The 16,712-nt window shown below is 39.4% G+C and overlaps 1 protein-coding gene across 2 annotated transcripts in view; it reads left to right on the top strand.

Annotated features, from left to right (window-relative positions):
- The window catches only part of LOC139468084 (protein sidekick-1-like), a 58,219-nt gene extending 41,778 nt beyond the window's left edge, over positions 1-16,441 (top strand). Inside the window, exons 24-34 of one of the 2 annotated variants that reach the window (XM_071249801.1) lie at positions 672-897; positions 2,360-2,475; positions 3,068-3,248; positions 3,743-3,880; positions 4,362-4,520; positions 5,138-5,263; positions 5,664-5,837; positions 9,140-9,271; positions 10,896-11,046; positions 11,669-11,798; positions 12,059-16,441. In XM_071249801.1, coding sequence (XP_071105902.1) covers positions 672-897; positions 2,360-2,475; positions 3,068-3,248; positions 3,743-3,880; positions 4,362-4,520; positions 5,138-5,263; positions 5,664-5,837; positions 9,140-9,271; positions 10,896-11,046; positions 11,669-11,798; positions 12,059-12,334 — 1,809 coding nt within the window. In that variant the 3' untranslated portion in view covers positions 12,335-16,441. Of the gene's footprint in view, positions 1-671; positions 898-2,359; positions 2,476-3,067; positions 3,249-3,742; positions 3,881-4,361; positions 4,521-5,137; positions 5,264-5,663; positions 5,838-6,493; positions 7,032-9,139; positions 9,272-10,895; positions 11,047-11,668; positions 11,799-12,058 lie in introns of those variants that run through there. The other variant, XM_071249802.1, reaches the window with a different exon arrangement.
- The last annotated feature ends 271 nt before the right edge of the window (positions 16,442-16,712 follow it).

Here is a 16,712-nt window from a genome sequence, read left to right as displayed (position 1 = left end):
GAAGAAACCCCCAGAGCAACAGTATCCAAGTTTTGTAAAAAGTGCAACTTTGAAATCTATTTCATCAGTATAACACAGAGGGGGTAGATGCATTTTTACTAATGTGTATGCCAATGAAGGGAATGTTTAATGGGGGAGATGAAGGGGCAAGACGTCCCATGTTTTGATCAAGATATTCAAAACCCATTTTGTCTGCAAAGTCAAGTTGTTTAATTTTTCTCAACCTAGCTGTTATTGGTTATCCTAATTACACAGTCAGTGTCTCAGTTTCACACATGGCACTTTCAGCAACATCTAGACCCAAGTTGGAGACCAAGACTGGAAATGGGCACTGTTATTCTCAATGAGTATTTGCAACCCCAACGCAGAACCAACTTCATATCTCATATTCATTCCAACGGTTTTAAAATGAATTATTCATTTTTTAGAAATACATTTGTCCACCCCTTGTTTGTTTTAGATGGATGGAATGACATTTTTAATTGATAAAGAAACATTAATAAGAAAGAAATTAACAAAAAAAGATGCAAGAAACCAAGATGTGGAATCACACAGGATTGCGCCATCTAGGACGGCCACACTCCGTCTCTGCTGTTGTCTATCATGTATCTGGTCCTTGCTACGTGTTGTCATGTGACGTGTGTACCCACACTGCTTTTTTTGTTGTCCAGCAACCTGAACGGAACACGTGGAACGGCCAGATTGTAGGCTATAATATCCAGTACCGCCAGCTCCAACTCCCAGACTATCAGGAGGAGTCGGTACCATTTGAACAAAATAGTATACTTCTCCAGAATCTCATTGTGTCGATGCACTATGAAGTGCGAATCCTGGCCTTCAACGGAATAGGTCAGGGCCCTCCTAGTACCCCCGCGACAATATACGTGGGAGAAGCGGGTAAGATCTGTGTAATGCTTCATTCATACTGTCCTGACTGTAGTGACTGTAACAGGAAGTCGACACTGTAATGTTGTTTTGCAACACTATTATATAATAAATCACTTTGAATTTAATGAAAATAAAAAAAATAATTGTTCGGTTTAACTGTGATGGTATCTGTGACTTTAATGTTATGTGATGTTGGTGGAAATAGAAAGTAATCGTTGAAGCTATGGCCGTTGCATGATCCGTTTTAAACACCTATGCTCTGCTAATTTTTCTTTTCTCTCTTATTTTATCATTATTTCACATCACAATCACAACATATCACCAATCTTCTTTTCCAGACAGTGCATGCACATTTATTTGCATATGTCTGTATTGTGTGCACATTCAAATCTTAGTTTCAGTGATGGATTGTATTTCTCCTCTCTGTTACCTTGAGTGACCCACTGGCCTACAGCTTGCTATACAGAGTTGTCCCTCTTAGCTGTCGGGATCTGCTAATCATGAGTTTGAGTCCCAGACTTGCTCTGATTATGATTCCTGGTCTGTAAGCACCTGAAAAAAGGGAAACTTATATGGCCTTCGGGATTTCCTCCCACATTATGATGACACAACATGATACAATTGAAATACTATTAGAAGTGGTTTTGAGCCCAACCTATCAGTATATGTCGAGGCCTGACCAAGAATAGGCTTTGGGCAGTACTTGATATCATGAAGTGTGAAATTAATGTTCTTAAAGATAAACTGTAAAGTTACTTTATAATGTGAATGTGTATTTCAAGAATACAAAGACACAAGTTTCATTTTAAATATGTGTATGTATTATGTGTTCATGTTTTTGTGTCTATATATGATTTTCAAATGGATGAATGGAGCTGATGGGTCGTCAGCTAGTTACTTGATCGGTATTCTAAAGCAAAATTACGTTGTGTGCCCTGAGGAGATGGGGTATTTGTAATGATAAGCTATTGAGACAGTAAACTGAATATAAATCTGAGTCAAAGAAGATGTGTTTTGGTCTGGTAAAGTCAGCTTTAAAAAGGTTGATATAGTAAGCCTAAAAACGTGTGCTTTTATTGCTGGAAGAAAATATAAGGCCCCATGGGGATCCTGGGAGAGAACAGGTCCCCAGCAACCCTTGCTGGTGGATATGTCCAGTGGATTGGGTAGTCAGGCTTGGTGACTTGGTTGATTGTGGTTGCTGTCATATAGCTTGAATATTGCTGAGTGGACAGTTAAACAAGAAAAAATAAGCAAAAAATTAAGGCTACAGACTCCAAAGTTTTGCATGTCTTGTCAAGGAAATCTTGTTCCTTCCTCAATGTACTGGAGACTCCAGACAATTCGGCTCTGCCATCCTCTATGGCTGTGTATTCTGTATATAATCCTTGAAATACCCTTCCTCTATTACGTCATAGCCATGAATTTCTGTTCAGGCCAACAATCACACTGTATGATGTATGTATTACAGCACCGACAGCACCCCCCTCAAATGAGCAGGTCGCTGCCCAGAGCCCCTCGGTGCTTGTCGTGTCTTGGAACCCTCCACCTCCCAACACACAAAATGGAGGTCTCTCTGGTTATAAGGTATCATGTATTGATAACATGATTATATACTGAAGGAAATTAATAAGGGAACACTTAGTTTTGAACACAGTAAACTGATATGCATCCTTGTCCACTAAATACGTGTTGGAAACAATGGACACAAACACATCTCAACATTTGATTCTAACATGTTGAATTTGCATGCTCGCTATTTCAAATGTACTGACATCAAAGCTTATGTCCTTATATTTTTCATTGTTCACTTATTGGTTTCCTTCTGTATATATTAGTGCAGCTACAAAGTTAGTGTCTTCTATTGTAATGTATTCTCCTTGGCAATGTTCCCACCAATGATACACAGTATCAGCTCAGCTAGGGATATTTCAGTACAGTTCCATGTTTGTTTTTGCAGAGCAGGTGCGTAACAGGCTCACCACAACAAATGGTTGTGATGAAAAGTTGTAAACTGGGAACACCATTGATAGGGATAAGACATTTTTCCTGCCCTCAGTCAAGTCAGCTCAATGTCCAGTTAACTAAAGCTCTAGTGATATCCAGACTATTGCTGTTATATATTGAGATACTTTTTAAACAGGCATTATCCTAACTCGCTTGGTAATTCTGTGTGCAGGTGTTGTACTGGCTGAATGGGACCCTGCCATCTGATGCGGAGCAGATCATTGTGGTGGAGAGCAGGGCGGAGCTGACCAGCCTGGAGACATTCTCCACCTACTACATGACAGTACAGGCCTACAACCTGGCCGGCGAGGGGCCCAAGACCTCTGTATTCAGGGGCAGGACACTGGAAGGAAGTATGTCACTAACATATGTCATATTCTGGGTTAGAATTGGTGGTCAGACTTGGTGTCTTGGTTGATGCATGTCATCATATATCTCAATTGTGTAGATTGATGCTCATGATGTCAATCACTGAATTGTCTGGTCCAGACTCATTTTTTTACAGACCGCTGTAATATAGCTGGAATATTGCTGAGTGCGGCGTTAAACACCAAACAAACAACATATGTCATGATGTCATTAGATTCATCAACATAAGCCAATACTTTCTATGCATTGCCAGAATATTTGTGGTTCAAGAATGAGACAAGTGACATTCAAAATACAAGTATGATGTCATATGGGAATTGGTATTTCTATGGGTTTAATTGGAGATAAAGGTTTTCATGTGAATGTGTCTCTGAACCTGTGATTGTACCCATCAGACATTTAATATCTGTAGGTAATTTTTGATGAAGTACAGATATTTTTTTAATGCAGTTTCGATTAACACTTCTGTTGTTTGCAGTTCCAGGTCCACCAGGTGCACTGATGTTTACCAACATCACCCTGACAAAGATGACGGTGAAGTGGTCCCCACCAGCTCGCCCCAACGGTGTCATTTTCAACTATGAACTGGTCTACTTCCTACAGAAAGTAGATGGAGGTAAGAACTGCACTCCCTTCTACATGGTAGCCATTGACTTGAAGCATCTATTTGTCACCCTGAAGACTTGAGTTTGATTCCAACTTGGTAACAATGTGTGACATTGGATCCTGGTCTCCTGACCATGATATTGCTTGAATATCTATAAAAATGGTGTGAAACATTAAACCAGCCAACTGTTGAATGTGCCTTGATTTGTTTGGTGTATCATGCATAGTGGTATGCATTGGAAACACATTACATGGTTCAGAAGTTGTTACCATTTTCTTGTACAAACATTAAGCAGAAGTGATTTATGCATTTTTTTGGTGTAAAGTTGCTTTTAAATATGTCCAAAAATGAATTAATTAAAAGTTAAAAGGGACATTTACAGCCAGAACTGCCAACATTTCATCCTATTCAGTGTAACTGATACAACCTGTTTGTGACATTATGTCAAGATAACTTTGACCTTGACCTCTCTACCCTCTTACTCCAATAGAAACGAAGCTGGTGAAGCTGACCCTGGATGGCAGTCAGCACCACATCACCATAGACAGCCTAGAGGAGAACAGCAGCTACACCTTCCAAGTCAGTGCTAGGACCGCCAAGGGTACTGGCAGCAAGACCAACGGCACTGTCAGCACAGGGCCTCAGCCAGGTAAGCCACTCTTGAAGGGGGACAGTTTCTTTGGACAAACTAATCTATTGCAAGGTGTGGGGAAGTGTTGCCTTAACGAACATCACCTCCTTTTGATAAACTCATCTGTTGCAAGGTGTGGGGAAGTGTTACCTTAACGAACATCACCTCCTTTTGATAAAATCATCTGTGTTGGGGTAGTGTTGCCTTAACGCACATCACCGTCTTCAGACAATCTCATCAAGTAGAAGGTGTGGGGTAGTCTTGTGCTGGACACATCACCTTCTTTGAACAAATTGCCAGTGAAATGAATCAACTGCTTAGCAAGATGTAACAACTGCTTTCCTAAATGAAGCAACTCCCGCATCATGTTAGAATTTTATGTGAATTGATGCTGCACCCCTATCGTCTATGCTACTTGCCTTGCCGTAAAACACAGACCCGCCTGTGAACAAACAATCAACAGCTACTTAAGAAGATGTATACTTGAGCCAAAGGAGCCTCAGAATGTATTGTGAACATGAATATACCATGTGCTGGAGTGTTTTACTGATGTGGGCACGAGAATGAGGACCAGTCTTGGCCTTGTCTGTGCTTGATATTGTCCAAACTAAATGTGCATCCTTGCTGCCCTCCAGGTTCCCCAGGGTCCACGAGTGCTCCCACTTTGGAGGAGAAGGAGAAATTGGTCATCCTCTCATGGGTCAATGGGGCTGAAGGCAACACGGCCATATATGGATACATGATTCAAGCCAAAGCAGAAAGTAGGTACCCATTGGATGTACACTATGTTGGATTAGCTTTACATGTTTGAATTGACAGGCACTGAAGCAGCTGATGTTGATGACCATGATGCATAGTGTACATTTGGTAGCTGAAGGCAAATTTTGGTTGAATTCTATGTATGTTCCATACAAATGCAGTTAATTTTGAAAATTAATGTGATTAATTATGAGGCAGGTTTTCAGCACAACAGTAAACAGTGTAAGGAACACAAAAGGTAGTTAATCGTAGCAATGATCCTGTTCCGTGAATGTACACACATAGACCCAGACACATATGTGGTTTGTGCTCTTGTAATATTGGATTTACATCTGACCCATGTTTATAGAGAATGCACAAACTGGTATAAAAACATACACATCTTAATCATTTTGTTTCAAGGTAAGGAGAAGTACAGTACAATCATGCAGAAGAACTCCAGAGAACCTACGGCCCGAGTAAGCTTCCAGAGCCTCACCCCCAACACAGAGTACACATTCCGCATCATCGCCATCAACTCTGATGGAATCAGCCCCCCTAGTGAACCCTCTGCCCTGAGGCGCACCCCCGGCCCAGGTGAGTCCTCATGTTTGTCTCTGATGTTTACTTCTATGGAGATTTCCAGAATAGATTGCCTGTGGGAATTCCAATGCTAAATAGTTCCCCTATATGTTTCTCCCTTTTGGAATTCAGGTGCAGAATAGGTTGATGTACTCTCTTCATGTCTCCTGCTAGGCTAGTGGGGATCGTTGCTCTTCACTGTTTTGTACCTTCCAGATTCAGTTCACTCTGGTATCTGACATCAGTTTAATACAAGTTAACAACTTTAAAGTTTCTATCAGTATTCATTCAAGGATTTTCAATTGTTAGTTGATTGACATTGATTCAGATTTCATACCTACTTTCAAAGTTAAATATGAAATTCAGCATCTGTGTAATAAAATTTGCATGCTACAGATATTTTTATTGTATGTCTCTCGGCGCTATTTGGTTTTACCCAAGTGGCAAACATCATTGGAAGCATCACAAAATGCTGATACACTATGATGTAACTGAAATATTGTTTGAAGTGAACTGAATTTACTCCTTTGAACAGTTGTCTCCAAGTTCACAAATGGCAGATACCAGTCTGTTTCCCCCAGCCATCTCTGATTGTCTATTCTGGCCATCCCAACCTTCCCCTCACACTGACCCATTCATTAACTAATTTTGAGAATTTGTTTAATTTCCAGATCAGAGTTGTGAGTTTTCCAACACAGTATTAGTGACACCTCTTTCTTTTTCCTTTCTTTTTCTGTGAAATTCTGTTTGGCATTTATGTGTGTATATGCACATTAGGGATGAAAGAGGTAGATTTCTTCACTAGCAACTTCTGTGAAGGTCTAAGTCAGTAGGCTGGCTCCAGGAGCTTGCTCAGTCACCTTCCCTACTTACCTGTCTTACCTATTAAAGTAGATCCTTGTGGAAATATGGAAATTCCAGGATAGACCCCCAGTATTTTATCCTTGGATCCCTGTGGCTGATCTCAGTGTACTGGGATCAGCCGCAGGGGGACCAGTGTACTGAGATCAGCCACGGGGTGTGGCTGATCCCAGTACACTGGTCTCCCTGTGGCTGATCCCAATACACTGGTCTCCCTGTGGCCAATCCCAATCGACTTGTCTCCCTGTGGGTGATCCCAATACACTTGTCTCCCTGTGGCTGATCCCAGTACACTGGTCTCCCTGTGGCTGATCCCAATACACTGATCACCCTGTGGCTGATCCTAGTACACTGGTCTCCCTGTGGCTGATCCCAGTACACTGGTCCTCCTGTGGCTGATCCAGGACAAGTTCCCAGTACATTGGTCCCCCTGTGGCAGATCCAGGGCAGGTTCCCAGTACACTGGTCCCCCTGTGGCAGATCCAGGACAGGTTCCCAGTACACTGGTCCCCCTGTGGCAGATCCAGGACAGGTTCCCAGTACACTGGTCCCCCTGTGGCTGATCCAGGACAAGTTCCCACTACACTGGTCCCCCTGTGGCAGATCCAGGACAGGTTCCCAGTACAGGTTCCCAGTACACTGGTCTCCCTGTGGCTGATCCCAGTACACTGGTCCTCCTGTGGCTGATCCAGGACAAGTTCCCAGTACATTGGTCCCCCTGTGGCAGATCCAGGACAGGTTCCCAGTACACTGGTCCCCCTGTGGCTGATCTCAGTACACTGGTCTCCCTGTGGCCATTCTGGGCCATTCTGCTTGCTTTAGTGTGACTTAATTGATTATGCCACCCCATTGATATTGGTCACCCCTCATGCCGTCAACCACTGGTTTGCTTTGTGAATTTCAAGGCCACATTTATAGCTGTAAAAAAAGCTGCACCAAAAAATTAAATTTACTTTCATCCCTACTGCACAGTGAGAGAGTACCTAGGTTTCTGCATGGTTTTGTCCTGATTGAGTTTGTTCAGTATCTGTCTGTTCTATCAATATCCTTGAGACAGTAAGGTTAACATTTGTATAATTTGTTAACAGCAAACAAATCTTTGACTTGGATTATATACTTTAATGCTTCCGATCTAAATTGTATGTTGAGGTAGACTGAGATATATTATACAGTAAAGTGTATTTTGAATGACATTCCGCCATTATGCAGTCAAGTCATTTCAGAATGAATGAATGATTGAACGAATGATTGAACGAATGAACAAATGAATGAACAAATGAACGGAATTAAAAACTTTAAAAGTTTGTAACTCAGTTGATGATAAATGTATGCCTAATGTCTTTTACATTTATTCATAATATTACTTATTCAGAACAGTCGTGTATTGCTGTAACACTACTAAGAATTTGCAGCATCGTCTCATGCACCACAGATATCGACCCACTAATATGTGACAAGTTTTGTCGTTTGCTTTGTTGTGGCTGTTGTTGCAAAATGATAAGTGTGCAAATTGTCATTCAAGGTTGAATATAAATAATAATGATCTGACTGAATGAGAAGAAGTTAGGACTAAATGTGATATGCATTCACTTAACATGCATTTAAGAAAGTGTGCAGCATAAGTTTGTTAAATCAAAACTTAAAACTAAAATTTTGCCAGTTTTTCAATTTAATATTATGGGTATCATTATTATGCCTAGGTATCAAGAATGCATGGCTTGATGTTGGTAGCTGATGTGATGTACTTGTAATATATCTGTTTTAAAGATTCTGAGAGTTCATGTGAGAGTAGTTTCCATTCATCCGTTTTTTACACCACTTTACTAAGTTCAGTAATGCACACTGGTACATGTAAGTTGCCAAATGGCTCCAATTTCCATTGATTAGTAAAATAATTAAGTGGCAAAACATTTCCTGACCTACTTAGACATGGGAGGAATTGGCTAGATCTAAACGTTGTGGCACAAAAATGACTTAGTGTTAACATGTGTGAGTCTGATGTAGTTTGCACTCAATTCTTTTTTATATGCACAAGCAGCTCCTGCACACCATCTGCCATAGTTGTAGAAGTCTAACAAGGAATTGATCAAATTGATGAGATACTGCAGTGATCTTCGTGTTAACAACAATATTGAAGATGTAATATGTTTATCCACTTGCCCAAATAGATGCATTGAAATAATAGTTACAGATAATAGAAGATATCATTGTTATTGTTCAGTTGAACGATCACCATGCATATGTCATGATTTGATTAATTATATGAACACCTGGGCAAATACTATGATAAACATACATGTTCCACAGTAATAATTGTGATAAGCAATAAGCAATTTCAGTATGTGCCTCTCTGGTGTTTGTTTCACAGCAGTAGTTATCCATGCCATAAACTAGGCCCTGACATGGGCTGGGATTTGTTGTATACTTGATTGTGACACGCTGTTCTTTGTCCCCAGCTGTAGCAGCAGTAGGTAAACCCTTCCACTCTGAGTGGTGGTTCCTGGTCATCATTGCCCTGACTGGGGTCATCGTCATCCTCATCATCATCTCCTTGCTTTGCCTCATTGGACGAAGGAAGAACTCCAAAGGTGATAAAATAGCATTGGGATCCAGGACTGGATAGATCTTGACTTCATTCTCGTGTACCAGTATCGTGACCTTTATAATTATAGGTTTTTGCGAACACCTGGTGTCACACTGATTTTCAGTGATCCATTCATAGAAAGTTCATACCTATTTTGCTTTTTAAGCCCATTGGAATCTGCTTTGGTGGCTAACTGAGACTGGTTATCCTCTGCCATTGACATTGAATATTATCAAATGACAAATATGGGTGTAAGGTGACAAATATGGGTGTAAGGTGACAAATATGGGTGTAAGGTGACAAATATTGGTGTAAGGTGACAAATATTGGTGTAAAGTGACAAATATGGGTGTTAGGTGACAAATATGGGTGTAAGGTGACCATTGTGGGTGTAAGATGAAAATTATGGGTGTAAGGTGACCACTGTGTGGGTAAGGTGACAAATATGGGTGTCAGGTGACCACTATGGGTCTAAGGTGACAATTATGTATGTCAGGTGCCCACTGTGGGTGTAAGATGACTTGTATGTATGTCAGGTGACCACTGTGGGTGTAAGATGAAAATTATGGGTGTAAGGTGACCACTGTGTGGGTAAGGTGACAAATATGGGTGTCAGGTGACCACTTTGGGTGTAAGGTGACAAAAATGGGAGTCAGGTGATCACTGTGGGTGTAAGGTGATGAGTATGGGTGTCAGGTGACCACTGTTGGTGTAAGGTGACAAATATTGGTGTCAGGTGACAAATATGGGTGTAAAGTGACAAATATGGGTGTTAGGTGACAAATATGGGTGTAAGGTGACAAATATGGGTGTAAGGTGACAAATATGGGTGTAAGGTGACCATTGTGGGTGTAAGATGAAAATTATGGGTGTAAGGTGACCACTGTGTGGGTAAGGTGACAAATATGGGTGTCAGGTGACCACTATGGGTCTAAGGTGACAATTATGTATGTCAGGTGCCCACTGTGGGTGTAAGATGACTTGTATGTATGTCAGGTGACCACTGTGGATGTAAGATGAAAATTATGGGTGTAAGGTGACCACTGTGTGGGTAAGGTGACAAATATGGGTGTCAGGTGACCACTGTGGGTGTAAGGTGACAAATATGGGAGTCAGGTGATCACTGTGGGTGTAAGGTGATGAGTATGGGTGTCAGGTGACCACTGTTGGTGTAAGGTGACAAATATGGGTGTCAGGTGATAAATATGGGTGTCAGGTGATAAATATGGGTGTCAGGTGACCACTGTGGGTGTGAGGTGATGAGTATGGGTGTGAGGTGATGATTATGGGTGTCAGGTGACCACTGTGGGTGTAAGGTAACAAATATGGATGTCAGGTGACCACTGTGGGTGTTAGGTGATGAGTTTGGGTGTAAGGCGACCACTATGGATGTGTAGCATGGGTGCCCAATGTGAGTGTTAGGTGACAAAAATAGTGGTGAGGTGGTAAATATGATGGTTAGGTCTCATTTTTTGTTTATGTGAGAAGTTTCTAATTCGTTTGCACATGTATCAAATATATCTTACAAAGAAACTAGAAGTGTTTAAGTCACACATCCTTCGGACTTTAAAACATTCCAGTAAACTAGTGTTGATGCTTATTTTGCAACATGTCTGTCCTGCCTCTAGACAAGATGAAGCGCTCTGCCACCTCAACCACTGTGATGTCAGAGCCAGCCGAGCCAGAAGATGGAGGCTTTCCCTCGATGGAATTGACTCAACCAGTTTCAAGGCGCAGTTTGCACCTCAGAAATGGCACTGCCAAGAATATCTATGCAAGGTAAGTGTGAATGCCTGATGGCCATAGCTAAGTTTGTCTTACAGACAGCCCATGGGGATTTTGGTGCAGAAATATTTCCAGATATGCAATGCTTTTCATAAAAGACAAAAGGATGACTGGTCATTTTGCATGACCTGTTTGTTTAACCGTCATCCATGTCAACAGACTTGCTTTTTACAGGCCACCTTGGAATAGTTTGGTAGAGCTGACAAAGTGTAAAACAATGTCATTTCCTCATTCACGACCGATTACATGTTTCTTGATAATTATGGTTGTGAAAAGTTTGACAGTAAATGAAAAGATATATTTTCCTTGAATGATATAGGGTGCACAGATGACCCAGTTGTCTAAGTCAGAGTTGTGTCCCTTCTTAGGTGTGCCTGAACCTATCATTGTGGGTTCGAATCCTGGTTTGCCCTGATTATGTTTGTAGGTTTGTCAGCAACTTACTCGTGGGTTTCGCCAAAGTGGTAAGCATCTAAGATCTGAATCACTTTGGATTTTGTCCGACATCAAGCTGACACACTGTGATATGACTGAAATACTGTTCAAATGGGCGTTAAACCATGATCAATCAAACACCCACCGTGGATGATATTGCACGGAAGTCTGACTGTTCCAGATCGCCGCCGCGACCTAGCCCTGCCAGTGTGACATACTCCGATGATGATGCTGTTGCCAAGGCTCCTCTTCCTGATGATGACTGCAGCAGCATCACAGAGAAGCCGTCAGATTTTGAGGATTCTGATGAAGTGAGTATTTTATTATCTAAAATGAAGTTGGGATTCTGTTTTTGAAGACATGACACATTATATATGTTGACACAAAAAATTATCTAGTGCCCTTAATAGTTTTAGGGCCTAGATATTTTTTAAATTGAAATAAATGAATTTTGAAGAAATGAATTTGCACCCAGTATGTTGGCTTTGTTCTTCAGGTGGGAAAAAGAGAGAGTAATTTCTGGATGTTTTCAATCTTTTTGAAATTATATAATATGTGTTTCTTCTTCAAGCCATCGGATGATGACAGCGAGTTTGATGACAGCGAGAAGAGTCCATCTTCTCCTCCCCCGCCGCCATTTGGTGGCGCTCATTACGTCAACAATGATGTGCGGCAGTCCTGGAAATACCCCACCAATTCCAATGCTTATGCATATACTGACAGTGAAGCTGAGAGCAGCCATTATGGCATAAGTTTACAAGGTGGACATGTTCTCAGAGACAGGGACTTACTCAGCAACCGTGCTGGGTCACGTGCACCTGTTACAGGATTCTCATCATTTGTATGACGAAGACCTTCTTCTTTAACACTTGTGTATGTATATATGTAGATGTGTGCTTCACAAAGCCAAATGATCAAAGCCAGTCCCAAATAATGTGGGGAGGACCGTTGGTACCGAGATGGTGCTGGTTAGTCTGAGTGTGTTTGTGTTATGGCTATGTCAAGTACACATTTGTGTGGACTGATGCAGAATACAGTCATGTTGTGTGTTGTTAAGTCACAAGGTGGGATAACTGGGAGTTTGTTACAGTTGTACAGAGTGAACGAGAAGTCATTAGAAATGATTCCCTAGGAATTGAAGCTTAAAGCAAATGGCAAAAACTTATAAAAAATGAGTGAGTTCTTATGTCAGTATGAGACTACTGTGCGCTTTATGAAGACAGTGAGGTATGAGTGAATGACTACCTGTCAGAAGATTCTGAGACGTCAAAGATGACATCTTAAACGATGCAAGGAAGATATCTCAGAAGATACATGGTCACAATTTTGAGGGATAAATGAGAACGATAGCTGAGAAGACAAATGGACACTAATCAGAAGGATATGAATGGACCATATCTCAGATAACAGACCAATTTGCTACATATATGAAAAGAGCTTGTGTGAATAAAAGCTCAGACCCTGATGTAGGGATTAATTCTGAGACAATAGGCAACACAATCATCAAAGCATGTGTGGAGAAAAATGTCATATGCTATGTGGATACTAACTCTCACGATGAGTGTATGCAAATCCATACATGATAGACGAACCATCGGTGCCTCCTGTAAATATCTAGCCATCTTTGTGTATACTCATTCAGAGGACATCATCATTCCGACCAGTTCATCTTGCAAAAGTAGGACCAAGGAAGTTGCCAGGAAACAGTTGCTAGGAGATTTGTTGCTTGGATACACCTGAGGATGTGTGTATCCTGAACAGTCTTCAGTACTACAACACTGAATACATGACATCCCATACACATTTGTAAATAACCATTGAGTCACTCATCAAGGTTGTGATTTTAGTTTTCTCATATCATTGTTATTTTTACTTATACATATTGCACATAGTTGCCATGGGTTTAATGTGAATTGCAGTTTGATTCAGATTACTAATTTTAGAATACCTATGTTGAACATTTTAGATCTCACAAATGTCATAAGATTTGTATCAAGTCTACCTGTGATACGATGAAAGAATGCATCAGGTGTCTCAATGGAGTTGGAGGAGGAGAAACATTTATGGGTATCCCCTGTTATGAACTTTAACATCAGAAGACTTTCCCCAAAACGGATCTTTATGTATGTCATATATTTGACTAAATTCATTCTCTTAGTGTGATTTAAAAACGTTGTTTCATATGTCTGTACAATCAAATTATTCTGTATTCATGAATATGAATGTTAAGTTAATTCTGATGTTGTGATAGTGAGACCACAGTGGTTCGTTTGGGGATACCCAGAATTAGCCTTACAGTTGCCAGTTTTCTTGGAGTTGTCTCCCTTTGACCTACACACGGTCCAATTGTTGTAAGATAAAACCATTAGGGTGTGTTTGCTCAAATATAACCACAGATACACATAGAGTGTTAAAATATTTAGTGAGAAGACTTATGTTATTGTAATTACTCTTGTCATGTTCTCTGATTGTTCTTGATTGCAGTTCACAAGGTTTCTTGGTTTGTTGCCTAATGTGAAATGGTATTTGTTACCTCAATGAGATTAAAGTATAAAATGGAAAATGTGTTCCTTGACACATGCAGAGTGACTTTTTGCAAGAAACCTCTGATTGTTTCATGGTTTGTCAGCACCATACCCATGCTTGTGGGTTTCACCAAAGTGGTAAATGTCTTAGACCTGCATCACTTTGGGCTACCTTCCCACATCCAGCTGACAGACTGGGATATTACTTCAGTACAGTTCAAACCAACTCACTGACTCCAAGGTAATGATATGACAATCTGTCACCAGAACGATGTTGGGTGTATTCATTAATACTTGTTTTATAGTTATGCTAAACAAATGACACAAATGTGGACAGAAATCATCTTTTGTCAGGTTATTATTTTAGTAATTTATACACTTAAAAATAAATCAAAAGGTGGATATAACCATTTGACCTGTCATTAATTCACACAACAACAATTCTTTAAGTGATCACTTCCACAAATATAGTTTACTTCAACCAATCTGTACACCAAGCAATACAGAAAGGCCTCAGTTGTATGTTATGCCAAGTAGCCATGATATTTCAGGATGATCTTTCTTAATGAAACATTGCTAAATGTTATCATTTTCAGGATGTAGTTTATTCAAAATTAAGGTATGAATAATTTTTAACTATTATTGATGTTTTGTTTCACATGATAACTACGTAATGGATTTGGTGAGAATAGTTTCTTCTCACTCTTCATATCTATTGAAGGGACATTAGAAATAATATCCATTCAATTACCATTTGATTTCCTATATGTAACAGCAATATATTACAGTTTGTTTTATTCACAAACTGTTGTGTACATGAACAAACTACATTGCTGTTTGAAGTATTATTGTTACTTGAATTATTTAGATTCTTAATTCTTTTGTCTTTTTACTCTTTTCTCATGACTTTTTTATTTCTGATAAAGTATATTCTGTCATCGATTCATTGACAGTTGCATAGACATGATAGAAACTAATATTTTTATGCTCTAAGAGAAGCAATATTTTTACAGTATATGACCCGTGTTTATAAGACAGTAGTAATGGATGGCTAGACTGTATGATGTGACTGTCATGGTAAATAGTATCATGTGAGTGGCTGTGTGATAGCACAGTGGTTAGGGTGTTTGCTTGTCAAATAGAATGATCAGGTTTGACTCCTGATATCAGATACAAACTTGATAAATATGATGAAATGTACAGACTCTTAATAATAGAAGTCAGTCATGAAATATGAACTTCTTCAATGAATGACATGTTTAACTAAGTATGTTTTCTGAATATTTATCTGGAGATGTGTTTTACTAGTTCTCCAATTTTCATTAGAATTTTGCCATAGATATCTTTCCTAAATGTAAATGTAGCTTCTATGATCCTTATCTTTATACTGTGTCATTTTCATATGTCACATATTTCATATACAAATGCTTGTAAGTGGTCTGGTAAAGGTTTCCGATGCGATACAGTACTGAATATGGCACAAATGTTGTACATGCATAAAATATTACCAACTTCATCATTTCCTGTTTCTATGTGGATGAAACGATGTTGATTCAGCATTAAATTTTAACTCACTCACATCAGCATTTCCAAGATATAGTTGTGCACAAGAAACTGTTTCTTTACCATCAGTGCTGTACACTTAAGCTTTCGAAGTTCATTTAATGTTTGGACAATATCTCAAAGAAATTAGTGAATGATTTTTTCTTCTTAATTGTTAATAACTGGTAATCAAGGATAAATTAGAAGCCTGTTGTTTATGCCTATTCTAGTACAAACTTATGTCGGTATGAGTATGGCTGCATGTCATATTTGTTATCTAATATATTTCTTAAACAGACTTTACAGTACTTTTATGTTTTCTAAATATGCACTCTTTACTTAAACAATAGTCAATACACTTTACTTAAATAATGGTCAATAATACCTGTGTGTATATATATATATATATATATGGGACAAAGAGCTTTTGGACATAACTTTCTCTCATATAAAAATCAATGTAGGAAATGAAATTTGAACAATGGCAATTATTCATAACAGTTTGTACATTGTAATGGTGAATATATCATCATGAATATATGTCATTAGCAAGTAATTACATGTTCCTAATTAGTGCAATATGATGATTGTCCTGTCCAGTCTCTGTTGGAAGAAAACTATAAAATATGATTCCATGAAATAATTCAGCATTCCATTCCCAGGACATGGCTTCCTTTGAAATACAACCTAGGAGTATTAAGATGAAATAGTCAGAATATTGGATTGGAGGAAGATATATTCTTTTTTTTTGTCTAGAATAATCCATAGTAGTGTTTTGTTTGAAATACCTTTTGTATGTAATATTGAAAACTGGTGGTTGTGAAAAATGTGCTTGAGAGAATGGAACAATGCATGAGCTGTTTTTCATATAAATAAATAAAAGACCAATAAATTGTCAGTGTTTCTTGTTGTTGAATAATTAACTATGGTACACTGGAACCATGCATATCATGAAAGCTATCAGTATGTGGCGTCACAACGTCACTGATGATGATTTATTTACCTTGCTTGCCATCCAGTTACTGGTGATCTGATCATTATTGGTGGGTGTCCCAGTCATCTGAGGTACCCCAAATCCCAGTGCTTAGTTGCTCCCCTCAAATGTACCATTAATGTACGATCATGGTTTTTAATTGTCGTTCTGCCTGATTTTGTTTC

Source organism: Haliotis cracherodii, unplaced genomic scaffold, assembly GCF_022045235.1.
Source record: "Haliotis cracherodii isolate W230 unplaced genomic scaffold, xgHalCrac1.p SCAF_2, whole genome shotgun sequence".
In the NCBI taxonomy this organism is placed as follows: domain Eukaryota; kingdom Metazoa; phylum Mollusca; class Gastropoda; order Lepetellida; family Haliotidae; genus Haliotis; species Haliotis cracherodii.
Note: the sequence above shows the minus strand (reverse complement) of the source record. Positions and strands in the feature narration are given on the sequence as shown.